This window comes from Podarcis pityusensis, assembly GCF_964106645.2.
Source record: "Podarcis pityusensis genome assembly, chromosome: 4".
Taxonomy (NCBI): domain Eukaryota; kingdom Metazoa; phylum Chordata; class Lepidosauria; order Squamata; family Lacertidae; genus Podarcis; species Podarcis pityusensis.
Genome location: NC_138027.1, coordinates 61629534 through 61648431, shown reverse-complemented (window position 1 = coordinate 61648431; position 18898 = coordinate 61629534). Strand labels below are relative to the sequence as shown.

The following is an 18898-nucleotide window of genomic DNA, read 5'->3' as shown; positions in this document are numbered from 1 at the left end:
TGAAGATGATCAAGGGAAACCAAGCCTTATGAGGAATGGTTGAGGGAGCTGGGTGTGTTTAGCCTGGAAAAAAGGAAACTGAAAGGAGATATGATAGCCATCTTCACATAGCTAAAGGGCTGTCACATGGTAGATGGGGCAAGCTTGTTTTTTCCTTCTCTGGAAGGAAGGACTCAAACCAAAAAGAAAGGAGAATCCGACTAAACATCAGAATAAACTTTCTGACAATAAGAGCTGTTCAACAGTGCAATAGATTCCCTTGGGAGGTGGTGGACTCTCATTCATTGAAGCTTTTAGGCAAAAGTTGAATGGCGACCTGCCATGGATGCTTTAGTTGAGATTCCTGCATTGCAGGGGCTTGGACCTTTGGGGTCCCTTCCAACTCTACAATTCTATAATTCTACGATTTCCGGATCAATTTCAAAAAATCCCACTGGAAATACAGTTATATCCATGTGGTGATGGCAGGATTTAGTTAGTGGCTCATGTGATTCTGGCCTACACTCTGTATAAAGATATGAGGAGTGAGGTTATTACCCCGCTACTGCTGTCCATGCCAGGTTGCTCAATCATTGCTACTGTGTCCATTCTTCTAGCAGATCAAGATAATCAGGTGACAGCAAAAACAGCAATTTTTTTTTACCAGGGGCAATTAGAATAAGATCTATTATTTTATTATTGATATAAACCTCCAAAATGTGTTTTGTATAATTAAGCTTTCACCTCTACCTTCAGTATATTTTATCTTATTTTATTGCTATGGCTAGTGGCTGATGCAAATAAAGATTCTTCTGATCTGATCCATGATTTTTAAGAAAATGTGTATAGAATTGCAGCCTTAGTATTGCAGGGAGAGGTCTTATTTAAAATGATCCACCTGACTATACATAATAATTATGTATCCTATATGTATATGTGTAAAGGTAGAGGACCCTTGACAGTTAAGTCCAGTCATGAACAACTCTGGGGTTGCAGTGCTCATCTCTCTTTACTGGCCGAGGGAGCTGGCGTCTGTCCGCAGACAGTTTTTCCGGGTCATGTGGCCCGCATGATGAAACCAGAGCAGTGCACGGAAACACCGTTTACCCTCCTGCTGGAGCGGTACCTATTTATCTACTTGCACTTTGACGTGTTTTTGAACTGCTAGGTTGGCAGTTCAAAAGCACCAGTTCAAAAACACCAGTGATAATGTGAATATTTGATATTGTTACTTTGCTATTTCAGTGCATAAAGGAAGATTAGTTCTTCATTCCCCCCCCCTTTTTTTATTTAGTACCTTGAGTTCTGCGTTCTGCTTCTTTAGGCCTTCTACAGTGTAAGAAATCTCCTTCCATGATTCAAGCCTGGCTTTTGCACATTCCAGAACCTGCTCAGCTTCTTGCTTGGCTTCCAACCACTGTGTTGAATCTTTCAACATTTCATGTAATTGCTGTCTTCGGTTCTGAAGGTGCCCCTGAACTTCATCCCACTGGTTCTGTATCTTTTCAACTGGTGACATACAAGGGAAAACCAATGAAATAATTATTTGGAAAAAAATTATCTGACTACTCTGATCAAGTTCTCCACTAATTTGCATGACAAATACAATACAGTCAGTCAGTAAAGGTTCATTAGAGAAGAGTTAAAGGATATTTTTATATAATTCAGGCATCACTGATTTATTACAAAGTAACCCAAAAGTATCACACATAAAACATCTATTCATCACATTATTTTTACACAAAATTTATACTTCCTTTTAATATGGAAACTGAGAATAGCTTTTGAAATAGAAAAGACAATCCTTTTCAACTAAGTGTGGAAACAATATACTTAACATTAGTTAGTGCACTAGAAAATAAAGTTATTCCTTACACCTGATCAAAATTGGTTCTCTATTCATCTTCCATCCTTAACTATTTTGTAAGCAAAGAAAGTGAATGCTTTGTAATGTTTCTGTGAAGTATGTATGAAGCAAGCATATTCTGGAAAAAGTTCAGAATCTGTTCCAAACATACATGTGTCAATACACATTCAGGGAATGGATGCAATTTGGATAGCACCTGATCAACAATAGGGACATGGTAATTGCACAGGCTATCATTCCCTATATTACAAGTGTTCAGGTCATTGCTTATGAAGCAAAAATGGCAGCATATGTACAGGATAAAGTCTGCAAAATCTTTTATAGCTTATTAGCAGTAATTTTAAGTGTTTCTTTGAAGATGGATGTTTAAGTATTCCTAACGCCTTATTCACAAAGCTGAGTTGTGTATGAAGGGATTTATCAGTTTATGAAACATTTCCCTTGCTTGCCTGACCTCCACTATTAGAGGGCAAACAGTTTGTAAAAAAAAGAACATTGCTTTAAAACATTTTCTATGGATGTGAGCTCAATAGCAGGAAAATGGTAGAGAAAAATTTTTGCAGCCCGACTTAGAGCCCTGGCTAGGGTTATGGCTTAGCCTCATAAAACCTCAAACATTACAATGAACATATGGTATTCAGTGGAGGGAAAAATGAGTTCTTTCCCTAGCCAGTGACCCTTATTTGAGAGCATGAAGAGCTCTTTCCTATGGACGTTATACAGAACTCTGAAAAAGTCAAGAATAAAAAGGTGCCAACTGTACAAATCCATTGCTCCAGAAAGGATACTTTCTAGCTTTAGAAAAGGAAACAGGAAATTAATAGTGTCTTTCTTACTCTTTTCCAGATAAAGCATTCCTCATGAGAACTGAAGGTAATACAGTCCAATGGGATAGATGAGATGAGTAATGATTTGAGCCACTGAGTTGTGGCATTATAGCCAGTGTGGTTTACAGTTAGGGTGGTGAAGTAAGAACAGGGAGATCCATGTTGAAATCTGTATTTAGCCTTGAAACTCACTGTGTTACCTTGGGCCACTTTGTCAGCCTAACTTCACAGGTTGTAAGGATAAAATGAGTCAGGGGGATGATACTTGCAAGTCTCTATGACCTCCTTGCAGGAAGGGCAGGATGAAAATATCAAACAAACAAACAAACAAAGCAGCTGTGATCATTTTCATTTACAAGCAACAATATGATCTGCTGCCTATCATTGGCAGCAACACAAAAGAGCTCGTGAGAACACCTGGGCAGCCTATAATGACCCATATGTATAAATCATATGTGATGCTAAAGTCACTGGGTGTAGACTTCAATTCTAATGCAACCCGGAGGGGTTTTTCTGCTCCCCACCTCTTCCTCCCTACGTTCCTCCAAGCTGATTCCCTTCTTGTTTGTATGAAAGCTAAGGAAAGTTAATAAAATAATTAAAGACATAGCGATAGGATCTGCTCAGTAATAGCATTACATCTATATACTTTTATAAAGTTGAAGATTTTAAGGCCAAATTTGCTGTAATGCCACAGGTTCAAAGACTGGAGCTGCTCCAGCTACCAGCACATTCAGATTCACTTTAGTCGAGGAGGTTTGCCAATTTCAAAGTTGCTGTTCAATTTATTTTGCATCCTCCTGAGGTGCCTCATCAGTTTAGTCAGGAAGTACTGACACTGGAGCAAATTACATTTAAAAGCCAAACATTGGATAACTGTGTTGTAACATGTTTACCATTGATTCAGCAGTCAGAAAAGGACAAGATCAGCAAGTAAAGGCACTAACTTGAGACCTATTTTTATCACGTTTCTGTTTTGCCATAGTTCATTTATGGATAAGCTAAATACAATTCTCTTCACAGGTAAAATGAAAAGACTGATGCCAACTATCTGCACTATTCTTTCTCGAGCAAAATGGATTTATGAGCAAAATCAATAAACACATTTAATAGGTTAGATCTAAAGGGTAAATGAATATTATTTGAAAGAGGAGCTATAACTAGTGGTGCTTGTGTCAAGGCAGATTTTATTACTTAAAAATATTCTAACACCTTAATTAATACTATCAATTATGCCACTCTGATCTAGCCACAATTTTTGGGCTAGCTTCCTTCTCCAATATTCACCTGAGTTCCACAAGGAAAAAACCCAAGCAAAATATCAAATTGTTGTGATTACTATTTTTCTTGTTAATTTTTTAGCTGTGATGTGATCAATCACTTCAAGGCAATGTACAATAAAAAAGCAAAACAAACAAACAAACAAACAAACAAACACACACACACACACAATGTCTTTGCTGTTTTCTAGAAAAAGCAGATAGTGGGTGACTGTCATATCTCAACAGGAGCAGCCACGCTAAAAGTCTTTCTCAGAGTTACTGCAAAACAGGCTTCTGAGATCTTTGGAACTTGCAGGAGAAATTCTTTCACAGACCACAGAAATCTGCTGAGCATAAAATGGATAAGGCAGTCTTCTCAAGTAACCTGGTCCTGAGCTATAGAGGGCCTTATATGTACCAACACATTGAACTTCGCCCAGTAGCATATTGGCAGCCAGTGCAAATCCTGCAAGCAGGGTATTAAATGCTGGCTGTAATTTGTCCCCACAAGCTACCTAGTTTCTGCAACCTGCATTCTGCAAACTTGGAACTTCTGGACAAACCCCGAGGGTAGCCCCAAGGAGAGTGTATTGATGAGGTTACCAATGAAATATTCAAACTATCCCAATCCAGGAACAACAGTGGCTGTCTGACCAATCAAAGCTGGTAATAACCACTAACAACTACCAGCCTCTGTTTGAAAAACAGTCCAGCCAATTGACTCTTGGAAAACTGTCAGCCCAAGCTCTTAGCATTTGTTGTTGTTGTTTAGTCGTTTAGTCGTGTCCGACTCTTCGTGACCCCATGGGCCAGAGCATGCCAGGCACTTCTGTCTTACACTGCCTCCCGCAGTTTGGTCAAACTCATGTTGGTAGCTTCGAGAACACTATCCAACCATCTCGTCGTCTGTCGTCCCCTTCTCCTTGTGCCCTCCATCTTTCCTAACATCAGGGTCTTTTCCAGGGAGATCTTAGCATAGTTTAGGGTAAAAGATAACAAGTTATCCTTTGCACAAACCTTCTGCAAGTTTTACTAGTTTTTTGTGATGGTGGGGAGTGGTTGTTTATTTATTTATCTATCCCAGCAAGCTCTCCTTGTTACAGCCTTGTAACACTGACTTTTTTAGACACAAAGAATCAAAATGGAGGGAGGGAGAATACTACCGTATAAAACGAGCATAAAAGGAGGTGTTTTATTCTTTTCAAGCTCCATTTTGTAATACAAAATGTAATTTATTACTTATATTTGTAAGGATATTAAACTGTTGCTTTCCTTTCTATGTTGCTAGTTTAAAAATGGTTTAATATGGGATTTTAAATTTGGTTTTAATACCAACCTGGAAGTGCACTATATAAATATTATTACAGTTGGCATTATTTAAATATATGCACATTTATCAAGAGCTAGAACATTTCAGATTATAAAAGAAAAGTGTAAAAAACAGTTTGTGGTGCATAACCTGCATATCATTCTGCCATCATTTGGGCCAGAAGTACATTAACTCTGTTTCAAATTTATCAGCATTAATCCTTTTAATGTGATTTTTGCCCTCAATATTTCTTCCATTTACCCCAACTTTTCAATTTTCAACTCCTTTGCAAGTATATGAAGTATGTTTCCCATTCTAAAGTGGAAACATTTTCTCATTCTTAGCACCCAGAAAATCTTATGGGTTTTTTTTAATGCCATTCACAAAAAAGCCATTTTTTTTGTTTTGTTTTAAACTAGCTCTGATTTTTTTAAAAAACACACATAATCAAGTGAAATATAAATTTAATAAAATAAATGAATAAATGTCATCCTTGAGCGCAGGATGCTACATAACACTTGTTTCAAAAAGAAACTGTGATTTCTTTATATCCAATTAAGCTCGATTGTAAGTATTGTTTAAGCACAAAATAAAGTTCAGTCCTTGTGGGTCTAAGCTGGTTTAGAATTTGTGGGGGTTTCTGCTCCAGTGAGAGCGCAGGCCCTCATTTGGTGTTAAGAAACAGTTTGTTAAGAAGAATGCTGTGTGTCAACTATGCTTTCTTAAAACCTTTCTCCAGGCTTTTGATTTATTAAATTCTGTCACTAAATAATAATACTTTTTTTTGCTTTTTCTCACACTGGGCCACCTGGTAGGTTTTCTCTACTCATCGGTGATGCCTTACATTTTTGCTCTTTATATAGCACAGGCACCTTAGAATTGAAAAAATGAAATCCCCCAAGGGGTCCTTCAAAAACCCGTGAGTATTCTAAAGTAGCTATAGAGAGTCTTACCAACATATTTAGGTTTTAGAATAATCTAGCACATCAGGTAAAGAACTGTAGCTGAATTAAATAGCAAAGATCAGCAAGGTATTGAAAGATCCAATCTCCCCCTTCTCAAAATATTTTGAAGAATGTTAAGGAAACAACTCATTAATTTTTGCCCATTTTTCATACTGCGGTTATTAACCAAAGGTGATGATGTATGTAATTATTTATTCTTAGTCCAGTGTTCCGCTCATACTTATGCTTGAACTTTGACTGAATTCTTAAACAAGCTGTCTGAGGGAACAGAGTTTCTAATTAGGAATTTAGCTGCTGTTCATGGATGAAGGAACTTTTAATAATCATTCCAACAAAACATATTTAAAGGGAATCTTTCTCCAGTAGTGCATTTAGAAATGGGACATGGAAATAATAAAATGGTGTTCCATTTTCTCTGAACATAAACAGAACATTATTAGCATTATTAAAATAAAGCAACTCTGCTGAGGCACTTAAAACACTTTTATACTTACTGATGCAAAAATATTATGGTCAGCTTTGCAGTTTAAAGCTAGAAATGTGTGAAATACATTACCTACCTAATGAAGCATAAAGCCAACAATTTTGGATTTTCCAATGCTACAACCCCCATTGCTGACTGTCACACATCCATATTTACACTGTATTTCCTGATAGTTCTAGCAGCAGATCTGCTAATAAGAATGAATAATGTATTCCAGCTACTGCCTTCCTCATCTTTTTCTCTTGTTCTGGTACTTTCAGAAAAAAACTTATAAAGGTTTTCCTTGTCTCTTGGATCTTACTAAGGTGAAAATCTTATGATTACTTCAAATATGGCAAAATTCCTATGCATAAAACATGAAGACTAAAAAAATGGCATCCAGGTTCTGTAGACTATCATGTTTCATTGTCATCATCATTGTCTGCTTATTTGTATGCCATTTCCCCAGAAAAGTGTACACAAACTGGCTCACAACATATCAAATGAATAAAAATAAGGGCATTCTATGACATTTGAAGCAGCCCTTAAGTCTTATCTGAAAACATATAAAGGCCATACATTTCCTCTTTCTTTCCTAGATTAGTAATACAAGATTCCACAGCTAACCCTCTAACTGGGCTTTTCACAGGTAACCTGTGAAGAGATGTGCATAGAATATTTTCTGTGTATATAGTTATTTATTAATTGCTTTCCAAGATGATGTGCAAAATATAATAAAAAATGCATAATCTTTAAATGTTGTTCATGTTCTTAGAATTCTGCTATGAGAGTCATTATAGTAAGCAAGCTATCCAGATGTTATGGAAAAGATCTCTCATTAGCCATGGCCACTGTTGATGCTGGCTGGGACTTATGGTAGTTGTAGCCCCAAACATCTGCAAAGCAGCATGTTGGCTATCCCTTTTTAGGTAAACAATATCTGAAGATGGTCTTTCAGCAGAGAGGGCAGAGAGAAACAAATGGTCTTTTATGTCACTTTGGAAAGTTAGAAAAGCCTCACATACACTTCTTTTGCAAAATAAATCTCTCTCTCTCTCTCTCTCTCACACACACACACACAATTATAACATCGTTTAAAACATCTCACATTGTGTTGGAATACTCTCTGAAAAGCCATCATTTGTATGTCACCATTTGATGGCATACATACTTACAGAATCAGGCACTGTTAAGATGTGCCTGCCTTTTCAAAATCTGATCTTTAGGAAATTAATGGTTTTATCAGTTAAGATTTAATGAGCAATTTTTTAATGTACAACAATTCACATGAAAAAACACAGTTTAGAATGCACCTATGAGAGCAAAGTGATGGAGAACATGTCAGAGATGACACCTGGTACTGTTTATCACTCACAACATGGAAATATTTACATCACAAGACAAATCTCTTTGGCAAACTAGAATAAGCTTTGCCCTTTAAAGGACTGACTGCAGAGCTGAAATATTTCCTCACTTGTCATAACATTTAGATTAGCATCTGCTAACTTTAACATGCACCTTTTATATGAAAAGTAAATATTTTACAACAGATAAAGTGTTCAGAATGGATTAGGGGCCATCAATTCTGATTCCTGATTAGTCACTTAAATTACTTTCAACCATCATTTTTAAATTGGGCACCACAATAATGGAAAATGAGAATGGCCCTGGATTTGTGAATAAAAAGGTAAAATATATAACCACATATTTTGTTTTTACAGTTGTACCTTGGTTGTCGAATGGAATCTGTTCTGGAAGTCCGTTCAAGTTCTGAAAACATTTGACAACCAAGGCGCAGCTTCCGATTGGCTGCAGCGAGCTTCCTGCACTCAATCGGAAGCTGCGGAAGCCATGTTGGACATTCAGGTTCCAAAGAACGCTCGCAAACCAGAACACTCACTTCCAAGTTTGCGGTGTTCGTGAGCCAAAACATTCGAGTCGCAAGGCATTCGAGATCCAAGGTACAACTGTATTATTAAATGTTTTAACATGAAGTGGTTGTCCTAAAACAGTTTACAGAAATCTTTCTTTCTTTTAGAAAAGAAGTTAAAGCTCACCATTAGTTCCTTACTATTGCTGGAGTGATATTTTAAACTCTCAGCCCACCCTTCTAACCAACCTCAAAGTGAGTTGGTCCTTGTCCTGACTACATACATCCCATTCTTGACTCTTGATGTGCTTGGCTAGTCCTTATTAGATGGGCTCCAGTCTAGAATACAACAATGAACAGCAACAATCTCTTAAATAACTTGTTTTTAATAAAATAAAATAATTTTAGTTTTGGACACTAAGGTTACCCCAAAGAAGGGAAATTAATTTATTATCATAATGATCTTGTATTGGGTCGGGCAGGAAGAGCAGATTCAAAGGTAATGCAGTAAGTGAGAATTTTCTTAATACACCCCCAATAACAAAGTGAAGCATAGCCTGACCCACTTCATTGATTACAACATTGCTTTCCAAACTGTGGGTCGCAACACGTTAGTGTGTCTGCTACAGTGTGTAGATGTGTCGCGTGAAGTCTACCCACGCTTCTCCTGGGGCTGGAAAGGGGTTAGTTTAACCTTCGGTGTGCTAGTAAAACTTAATTACTGTGTCACAAAAAAGAGTGTGTCACCAACATGAAAAGTTTGGAAACTCTGGATTACAACATTAATATACAGTGTATATGTGTGTGTTCATATTGCTATCATGAGAGCAATTTCATATTTACAGTTACATAATTTTTACTGCTTGATAAACTATGGCTATTATGAAGTTTAATCACACATAATTGTGATGCATTTCTTAACTCAGATCATCACTTAATGGGAAGAAGGCTGGAATGAGATAAAGAAAGCACTGTTTGAGATAACATATCTGTGACAGTGGCTACATTATCAGTAACAATGTGACAGTAGAGTTTATCATAAAGCAGTGACTTTAGAATTTATCATGCTCATTGTGCTGACAGTATTTAATTTCTCCAACAGAAAGAGATGCTAGGATAACCCTCTGGTTTGGAAAGCAATTTTCCCTAATCCCAGATGTAAGTGAATGTGCATATCTCAGCTGAATTTGTATATTCTCCAGCCATTATGCACAATCTCCAACAAGCCTTGGGAAATGTGCATTCAGTGGCTGGATTTTGTATAGGATCAGAGATGCTTCACACACTCATTTCCCTATTAGGTAACTCTTCTTTAGCTGGATAAACTTCCGTCCCCTGCTTACATACCCATGATGACGGACTCCATGGTCCAGCACCAGTGTGTGTGTATCAAGGAGAGAAAGGGTGTACATTTTTCCTCTCCCCAGAATTCCCCCTGTGCAGTGTAACAGACCTGGTAACAGCTGAGATTTGTTAAAAGGGGTCTGGACTCCCACTGCTTCTTCCTGCTGCTTGGCTGATCAGTGGTAGGTTATGTTGTTGGTCATTTACGATCTTGCAGTAGGCCATAAGCAGCTCTGATAACCTCTAGCCTGGATTACTGTAAATTGTGGGGCTGCCTTTGAAAATGGTTCATAAACTCCAGTCAGTACAGAATGCAACAGTCAAGATGTGAACATACAACACCAGTTCTGGCTTGTCTGCATTGGCCTCCCATTAGTTTCCAGACTTATTTCTGGTTTTGACATTTAAAGCCTTATATGGGTCAGGGCCCCAATACCTAAAGGATCACCCTCTTCCCAGACGAACCTGCCCAGAAGTACAGAGAGTGGTGAGCAGAGAATAGTCCTTTTCCATAATACCCCGACATCTTTGGAATGTCCCAGGCCTAGCACCAACTTTACTTACATTTCAGTGCTAGTTATAAATGCTTTTAGTTAACCGGACTTACGTGCAGCTTGAATGATACTGTTGTTACAGTTACTCAATCCAGGTTTTAGTGTGCATTTTTAATAATATTATATCCTGTTTAAATATGAATAAAACATTTTTAAAGTTTTATTGTATTATATATATCATAAATTGCTTTGAGGCTTTTTAGCATAAAGCATTATATAAGTAATCAATTAGAGCAATCAAATCAGAATGACAATATTTCCTATGAAGCACAACTGAACTTGAATAATTGTAATTATTTGCAGATTATGTGTAACACATTTATTTGAAAGTCTGTATAGTCTTTCCAGTTTATACGTATATAGTCTTACACACACACACACACACACACACACACTTTAAATCAAATCCAACATGAATTGGAGATTTATCAGAATTACTACATCAATAGTCTAAAGTTCTGTGAAAGCTATAAAGTCCAAGTTTCCTTTGTTTCTTTGGTTATATATGTTTGGATTTAAATATTTTCTGGTGTTCAATTGTCAAAACCTGTGAGAAAGAGATATGGATAGCACTGTGACAGTGGTGATGCTTATTTCATTAAGATACCATGATCAACAGCAATGCTGTAATTCACAGTGGTGGTTTCATATATCCTTTTGTGTAAGTGAATGATAGGTTGAAGATTTTGCTATAAAGCTGTCAGATAGCAAGTTTTTCAATAAAAGTATTTTTATTACTATATTGCTCTGGATTGAGACACAGCCTAAAATGTTTTGCAGTATACTTGAGCCAAAGCTCTTTTTAGCTAGTAATATATTGCTAGGTCTATTTAGATGAAAACTACAGAGTTTTGTGTAAAAAGTTATTAAAGTAGGTATGGGATGTGGCCCAGCTAGCGATCACCTGCTAGTTCACATAAGCATAAACATAATTAACCAAATATACACTAACACTGGATGGTATTCAACGAAATTTTACTCACAGCAGGTCTAATGAAATTAATGGACCCAACTAAATCATGTTCATTAATTTCAATGGATCTAATCAAAGTAAACCTTTGTTGAATGCCACCCAATGAACTCCATAAATATGGAGCAATAAGAGAAAAGGCACAAAGATGTAAAACAAAAGAATTTGTACATATTTAACAAGCAACAAAGATTCAGAAGGACGCAAAGACTCAAAAGGTGAGTCTACAGAATTGAAAAATGGAAAAAATAAATTGGTGTTAGAGAATGGATATATTTAAAGCAAATACTCTAGTTTTAAAGGCACTGCAAAACCAAAAAGGTTAACAAATGCAAATAAATCAAGAGCAGAAAATCATAGTACAGGAGCCCCCCTCCCTGCCCACTTATGTGTGACTGACTCGCCTGCAACTGCGTATGTGTGTAGTGCTGGGACATAATTAGAGTCAAACCCAGAAATGGCGGGAGAAAGCTGGAGAATCCTCGTGGGTCATGAGAAGACCCTCCCCAGAGCCTGAAGAGGATGTCAATGAGGGCGGAGGAAGCCCCAAAGAAATCAGAGGCGCAGTGTGGCTTTGTTTATGCTGCTCAGCCTCCTCAACTAACAGCTGGTGTGTTCTGTAGCACAGCAGCAAGTTTCCTGTATGTCCTCCAGCCTCCTGCTGGTCTCAGAGCTTCAATTCTAGTTGTGGATATTTTTGGATACAGTATTTTTGGTATGAATTGAAGAGAGAGACAGAGGGTGTTTAAGGGGTGTTTAGAGTGTGCTCCCCACTTTACACAATTTCACATATGTGTAGGGTCTTATGGGAAACCATAACTGAGAGAAATTACACAGCCTATGCTTTTCGCAAATATGTGCAGTGGTCTAGCTAAACAGACCTTATCAAAAAGAGTAGAAGATCATATCAGTTTGCTAAGATTTATTTTGTACATTAGAACTTTGTGACTGAGATCAACCACTCTCATATAGGGAATGCAGTTCTGGTGAATAATGTGTATTTATTTAATTTGTTTTCCATGTTTAATAAATAGTTCCAGTGACAACTTTTGCAACATATTAAGAAAAATAACCCACAAATCTAAATTATAGCATCATTTAGATAAATGTAGTAGCCTTTTCCTTTAAAAATGTCACACTCACATAGTTATCATATGATTTCATTATGCTTCTCAAGTAGACTGATTACTCTTGTGAGTGCTGATTTGAAATCAATGCATGGCAAAGAATAATAGCTAACTCCAGAAGAACTTTCATCAGCTAAGGCCTCCAACAATCACATACTTGGAGAATATTTCATTAAATTTGAGTGGCAGAAAGTTACAGCAGTATGGATTTTCAATTCTAAATAAAATGCAGCCATTAAATTCTTTTGAAAACACACCCTTTTTGATGATAGTATATTAACTACAAGAAAATCAACAAAATAGCGTAACTTAATATGCTCTTTTAAATAAGTTGCATAATTTTCAGTGCTGTAATAGCACCAATGCATAGAACTAAGAACTTAGTTGAGAGACTTACAGATGTGTGAGAAGTTTCCTAGTCTTAAAAAAGAAAGAAAGAAAATGCAGCGAAGGTGGAGCTGTGTATATGACTGAACAGAGGCCAATGACTTCTCCTATGTTAGTTTGTTCATCAAAATGCTCCACCCACAAACCTCCTTTCTGTCCTCTGGTAAAAAAAATATGGGGACCTTCTTACTTCATGGACATTAAAGCTGTTGGGAGTGATTTTGGTCAGAAAAGCAGCCCAAGGGGAAAGGAATCAAAGCAGCTTCCAGAACTATTGAATGACAAGAAGTGAATTCTTATGAATCTCTCAGCAGCTGGCAGCTGTAGTCTGGAATCAAGCTGTGTTGACTTCAAACTACAGGTGCAGCATGCTCAGCCATATTAATACAGATAGCAGAAGCCAGCACCGATTACCTATTCAGAGAGCCATATATAATTGTAGATTTGGAAGGGACCCCAAGTGTCATTTAGTCAAACCCCCTGCAATGCAGAATCCTGCCCACAGCCATCCCTGGGTGGGCTTAAACCACCAACCTTCTTTAAGGTTAACAACTTGATGTAGTTATGGCAAGGATAAGAAACGTTTGGCATGTGGAAGAGTAATCAGTAATACTAGAATGCATAATTGCAATATATTTTATTAAACATGGGTATAGGGAGTCACAGACACATATGATATATAAACATCCAGAGTAAGGCAGATTTTGCCCTCAAAATCCTCTCCTGGGGTAAGAGGAGGAGTTACCTGGACTGTGGTATGGGGGCCTAGCTGAAATTTAGGTAAAATGACTTGTGTGAGTGGATGTCTGCCTGCACAAGCTGCCTTTGTCTGATTTTCTCCTCTCACTGTAAAGGTAAAGGGACCCCTGACCGTTAAATCCAGTCATGAACGACTCTGGGGTTGCGGTGCTCATCTCAGTTTACTGGATGAGGGAGCCAGCGTTTGTCCGCAGATAGCTTCCGGGTTATGTGGCCAGCATGTCTAAGCTGCTTCTGGTGAACCAGAGCAGCATACGGAAACGCCGTTTGCCTTCCCACTGGAGCAGTACCTATTTATCTACTTGCACTTTGATGTGCTTTCGAACAGCTAGGTTGGCAGGAGCAGGGACCAAACAACGGGAGCTCACTCCGTCGCAGGGATTCAAATCACCAACCTTCTGATCAGCAAGCCTAGGTCTTTTCTGAGGATCCACTAATTCCCAGAAGAGGGTTTTCAGGGGTAATGAGTATTGCAGTACAGAAGAGAGGTCAGGAAAGCCCTGTTGTGTGAATGGCCTTAAGCTCACTTTGATTTTTTGGATACAGCCTAGTATTCTTACAGACGTAAAATAATAGGCATAGAAAATCCACTACTTACTTCGATCAGTAATGACTGTTCGAGCCTCTTGATTGCTAGTTTTATTTTTCAAATTCTGTGCTGCTGTTATTAACTCTTCCAGCTGAGGGCGCCTTTGTTCCAAGTCTTGTAGTGTTGCCTAAAAGCATAAATATGTATTTATATATATGCCATGTTTATATTCAAAACATATGCATAAAAGCACAAATAAATATTTATAGTTACACCATGTTTATATACATATGCATAACCAGTTTTCTAGAACTAATGGACCACAACAGTGTCATCGACGGTAGTCACTTCTGTGAGTTTTGGTGGCAAACCAATTCAACCACTAGCAAAAACTCAAATCCATGTAAAAATGTGTACTGAATTCTCATTTAAACAAAAAGGCTGCATACTGTAACTCAGACAGCGGTGGTGATTGTGGCCTGGCATAGTTGCTGGGGAATGAGGGGGTAGAGGCAATTAGCCCACAGTTGACCTCAGCTTTGGCATTGGTCAGCTGTGGGGGGCTGGTGGGATTGCTCACCAAAATTTAAAATTTGATCAGGCCAATTAGGGCCTGGTGGGTGATACTCTGGTGATGGACCTGGCAGGGCCAGAATTCTGTGGGGTCTGCCAGCCGGGCATAAAAGCCAGGTGCACTTCCAGCAGACAGCACAGTCAGGAAGAAATAATCCCACATGTATGCTGTGGCAGCCTGGAGGTAAGCGGGCTCATGTATGCCCTTGCTGTGGAATTATTTGGTTGCCGTATTCGGGGCCAGCGGGAAAATTGCCTGTGGATGTATTGGACATGTTTGGGAGTTTTGTCTTCCTCACAGCAATTGTCACAACTTTGGGCAGAAGTGGTGAGGCATACTGGAGTTGAAGTGCATCAATCTTGCTTGAAAGAAGGTGAACAGGTCAATATTTCAGACAGTATCCTGGTTCGGTTGAATGGGTAGATTATTTTCCATCCTGCCATCACCGCTGTCAAAATGAACTTGTATTGGCCTTATGATCTACCCCTGTTGCCTGCAGGCAATGAGGCTTGGCTGATGAACATTTACTGGGGCCTACGAGATTGCAGATGTGAACGGTTTGGCAGCCAGCCAGCTGGGAGGGTTGGGCTCATGTAGCAGAAAAAGGCATTGGGTTGGATCCTTAGTCTAAAGCTGGGGTGGTGGTGGGGGTGCTGCACCCCCCAAATCCAGGATAAAACTCAGGTACCCCAGGAAGGCCAGCATGACCCGGAAGCTGTACGCTGGCCTCGGCCAATAAAGCAAGATGAGCACCGCAACCCCAGAGTCGGTCACGACTGGACCTAATGGTCAGGGGTCCCTTTACCTTTACCCCAGGAAGAAGACTAAGGTAGGCCATAGAACATCCCTGAATGGTGTCCTGGTGATATTTCCACATTAGATCTGTGTCAATGTGAGGAATCCTTTCACCAGGATCAACACTAATGGAGTTATCAGGCTAGCTGATTCAGTATACATAGGCAATGCCTATGCCAAATCTAATTTATATTTGTAATCAACAAAAGTTATGGCTATTTCAAGCCCAGGCAGGGTATCATGTCTCTCTTACAGTATACCAACCCCCTCCCCCAGTAACCACCGGCTTGCAGTGCTGTGGCCCGGAATACCCATATATAAATACAATAGATAATTATAACATATATGTGTGTGTCAATGTCCTGATTTATTGAGCAAAATGTTCTGGGATTAAGCCAATTCCACAGAACAAGGAAGGATACACAACAGCCCAGTACCAAGTACCTTAGCAAAATGGTCAATCACTTGAAACCAAAACTTTGGTGAGCACCAAGCTTAGCAGCAAACCAATCAGTTCTTAAATGAGAATGTGATGAAAAACAGCTGGGCACAATGCACAATAAAAATTAGCCATGATGATGGCCAAATTCAGTCTGTTGAATTCTGTGTAAAGGTTTGTTCACAATGGATTCCTTCTCTATCGCTCCTACGAATTAGAAGAGAAGGATAAGCTGATTGGTTTTATGGACTCATTACTAAGGTATCTAAGCTTTCCCCACTTAAAATAGATGCTATGGTGTTCAAATATTGATTTCTTTACAACTATAGCATATACTAGAAATAGTAGAGTTATCATCATTGTCTATTCAAACACTGTTAGAGTAGAAGTTGTTCCCAATCTTTAAAATTCATTTTGAATGAATATATTTCCTTCCCTTCCTTCTTTCTTTTGTCCTGGTCACTGTCACTTTCATAACCTTTGCATTCAAGTAAACTAGTTTTCCCAAATGCCAGGTGAAATGATATGAACCAACAGCAAACATTTTTTTTTAATGTAAAACTAATGCCACTGACTTTTAAGACATTTTCCATATTTGTGGTTAGTGACTGTTCAAGGGAAATCTAATTTTCAGGTTCCTAACTTTTATAGATTCTTTACACAAAAGTGTGGTTGAGATATGGAACAAATTGCTGAAGTCAGCAACTGAATGTGAATAATGTGAATCAGCTAAGGAAAAAAGAATGTGAATAATTCCAAAAAGAACTGGACTTGTAGATATGGAATACTGGACTTATCTGAATTGCCTTTAGTTATCTGTTGAAATAAAAGACTAAGTGGTTGTGGGCCAATGCAATCTACAAAGTTGTTCTGCAAGCCGACATATAAGCAAAGGATAAACTAGAATTCTATAATGCAGCACAGTTACTCCCGTTAGTCTTCAATTTTCTGTATTCATTTATTTTTAAAAAATGTATCATCTACAGAAGCCAAAGGTGAGAGGAGCAACCAACTCCTTGTTTCCCACAGGAGGATCCCTTTCTTTTCCAATGAGGTCCCATCTGATTCAGGCGCTAGGAGCTGACAGGTCCTGACAAAATCTCATTTTACCACTGATGCCATCAGATAAAAACAACATATATCTGTTATTTTGAGAGTAAACTGATGAAGACTGTCTTCCACCCCGCTTGCTACTCATCACAGCTGTCTTCAGCACATGGTCACAAGCGGGGACTTCCCATCCCATACCCCACCAGACCTGTAGATCTGCATCTTTCCAAAGTTTAGTCACTTAGGCACCACCAAGAGTGAGAGGGCAGGCTCCAGCAGTTCATGAGCCTACTGACTGCCACTTCTACTGTATAAGTTATTAATAGTAGTCCATTAGTGTTATCTTACATAACAAATATCTAATTTAAAGGTGCTTGAAGAAAGTACTAAACTGCATTCCAATATAAAATAAAAACTGATTGGAATGATAACTTATTGAAAATTGTTTAAAGTTGCATCAGTGTACAGAATTTTTCAGCAAGGAAGTAGAGGTTATTAGTATTCTGATATGCTGGCTGATTATGTAAAGCTGGTACATTATATGTATGCATTTGTAAAGACTACAATTAAATCTTTAGATTACATCTAAACAATATAAGGAAATGTAGATATACCACACCTACTACATTGCACCTGGATAATAAAAAAATGCATGGTTAAATTGTTAACTAGATTGTTTGTTTTTGTTTTCTTTGCACTGAGCAAAATGTGTTTGAGAGGAAAGAAACTTCATTTACATATGCAAATTATTTCAGAATTAAATTACAAAATACAGTATTTTACTGATTTCAAGCCATTAAGTTTCTTTTTCATAAGAAACATTTTTTTTTAGTCAGCACAAAGTTCCATTTCATTAGATACAATTCTCCCTCCAGGAAATCATTATAAATAGAAACTGTATCCTTTAACAAAATTGGAAAAAATGGAGCAATTAGTTATCCAGCAGCAGTACTAAACGAATATGGCTCTGTAAAACAAAAATAGTAACAGGAAACACTTTTCCTCTCTAAGCTTCAGTTAATTCTTACAAGGAAAAAAAATACTGATTTACAGCTGTATCCACATAACAGCATCTTCAGGCCCTATAAGCTATCTATCTGAAATATCATCTTTCATATTACATAATTCCGAAGCAGCCAAGTTTACTGTCTTCCAATAAAAAGTGGGCACTTGGAAGCCATGCGAGGAAGCAGCCTTATTATTCTAATATGACAACCAGGCTGCCTGTAGGTGGTTTTGATGGGGATGTGCATCCAAAGCGTCACTTGAGAGAACAGTTCATTTTTGGAATTCAAATGGGGGTTGATGCTGTGGAACGATGAGATTCTATTAAGCAGAAAGAACCTTGTGGGTGCTTTTACAATGGTAAGTAGATCATGATATTACCTCTGTCTCAGATAGATTGAGAAAGCCCTCTGCTTCTGTGCAAATGTATGTGACAGGCTGCAGAATCAAGAGGCCACCATGTCACATGTTATCACCTCATGGACACTGGCTGGCTGCTGGACTTCTAGATGTGCTGGAGAACTCTGAACCTTATGTAACCAGAAGTTACATGCTTAGTGTAAACTAAACAGACTGACCGTTAAATGACCTATCTTCTGTCTTGATATTGATGACTGCAGAGAGAAAGAACTGTGCAGTTCCTTGATACATAGCATGGCAGCTCCCTGTGTCTTGGTTCAGAGCTTTTGAACTGAAGACATGGCGACGGTAGGGCAAAGAAGGTGCCTTTTCCAGCTGTCTTACAGACTGCATGGCCCATGCTGCTCCCACAACATTTAGTAGTTGTGGATTGTACCTTCCTAGAGGTATGGTATTTTTATTA

At 38.3% G+C, this 18898-nt stretch overlaps 1 protein-coding gene across 10 annotated transcripts in view; it reads right to left on the bottom strand.

The window, feature by feature from the left end:
- DMD (dystrophin) overlaps positions 1–18898 on the bottom strand; it is a 1019805-nt gene that overhangs the window by 245954 nt on the left and 754953 nt on the right. For all 10 annotated transcript variants that reach the window (XM_081003446.1, XM_081003453.1, XM_081003448.1 and 7 more), the window contains 2 exons: positions 14282–14399; positions 1277–1488 (listed from right to left, as the gene is read on the bottom strand). In XM_081003446.1, the coding sequence (XP_080859572.1) occupies positions 1277–1488; positions 14282–14399 (330 nt within the window). The remainder of the gene's footprint in view (positions 1–1276; positions 1489–14281; positions 14400–18898) is intronic.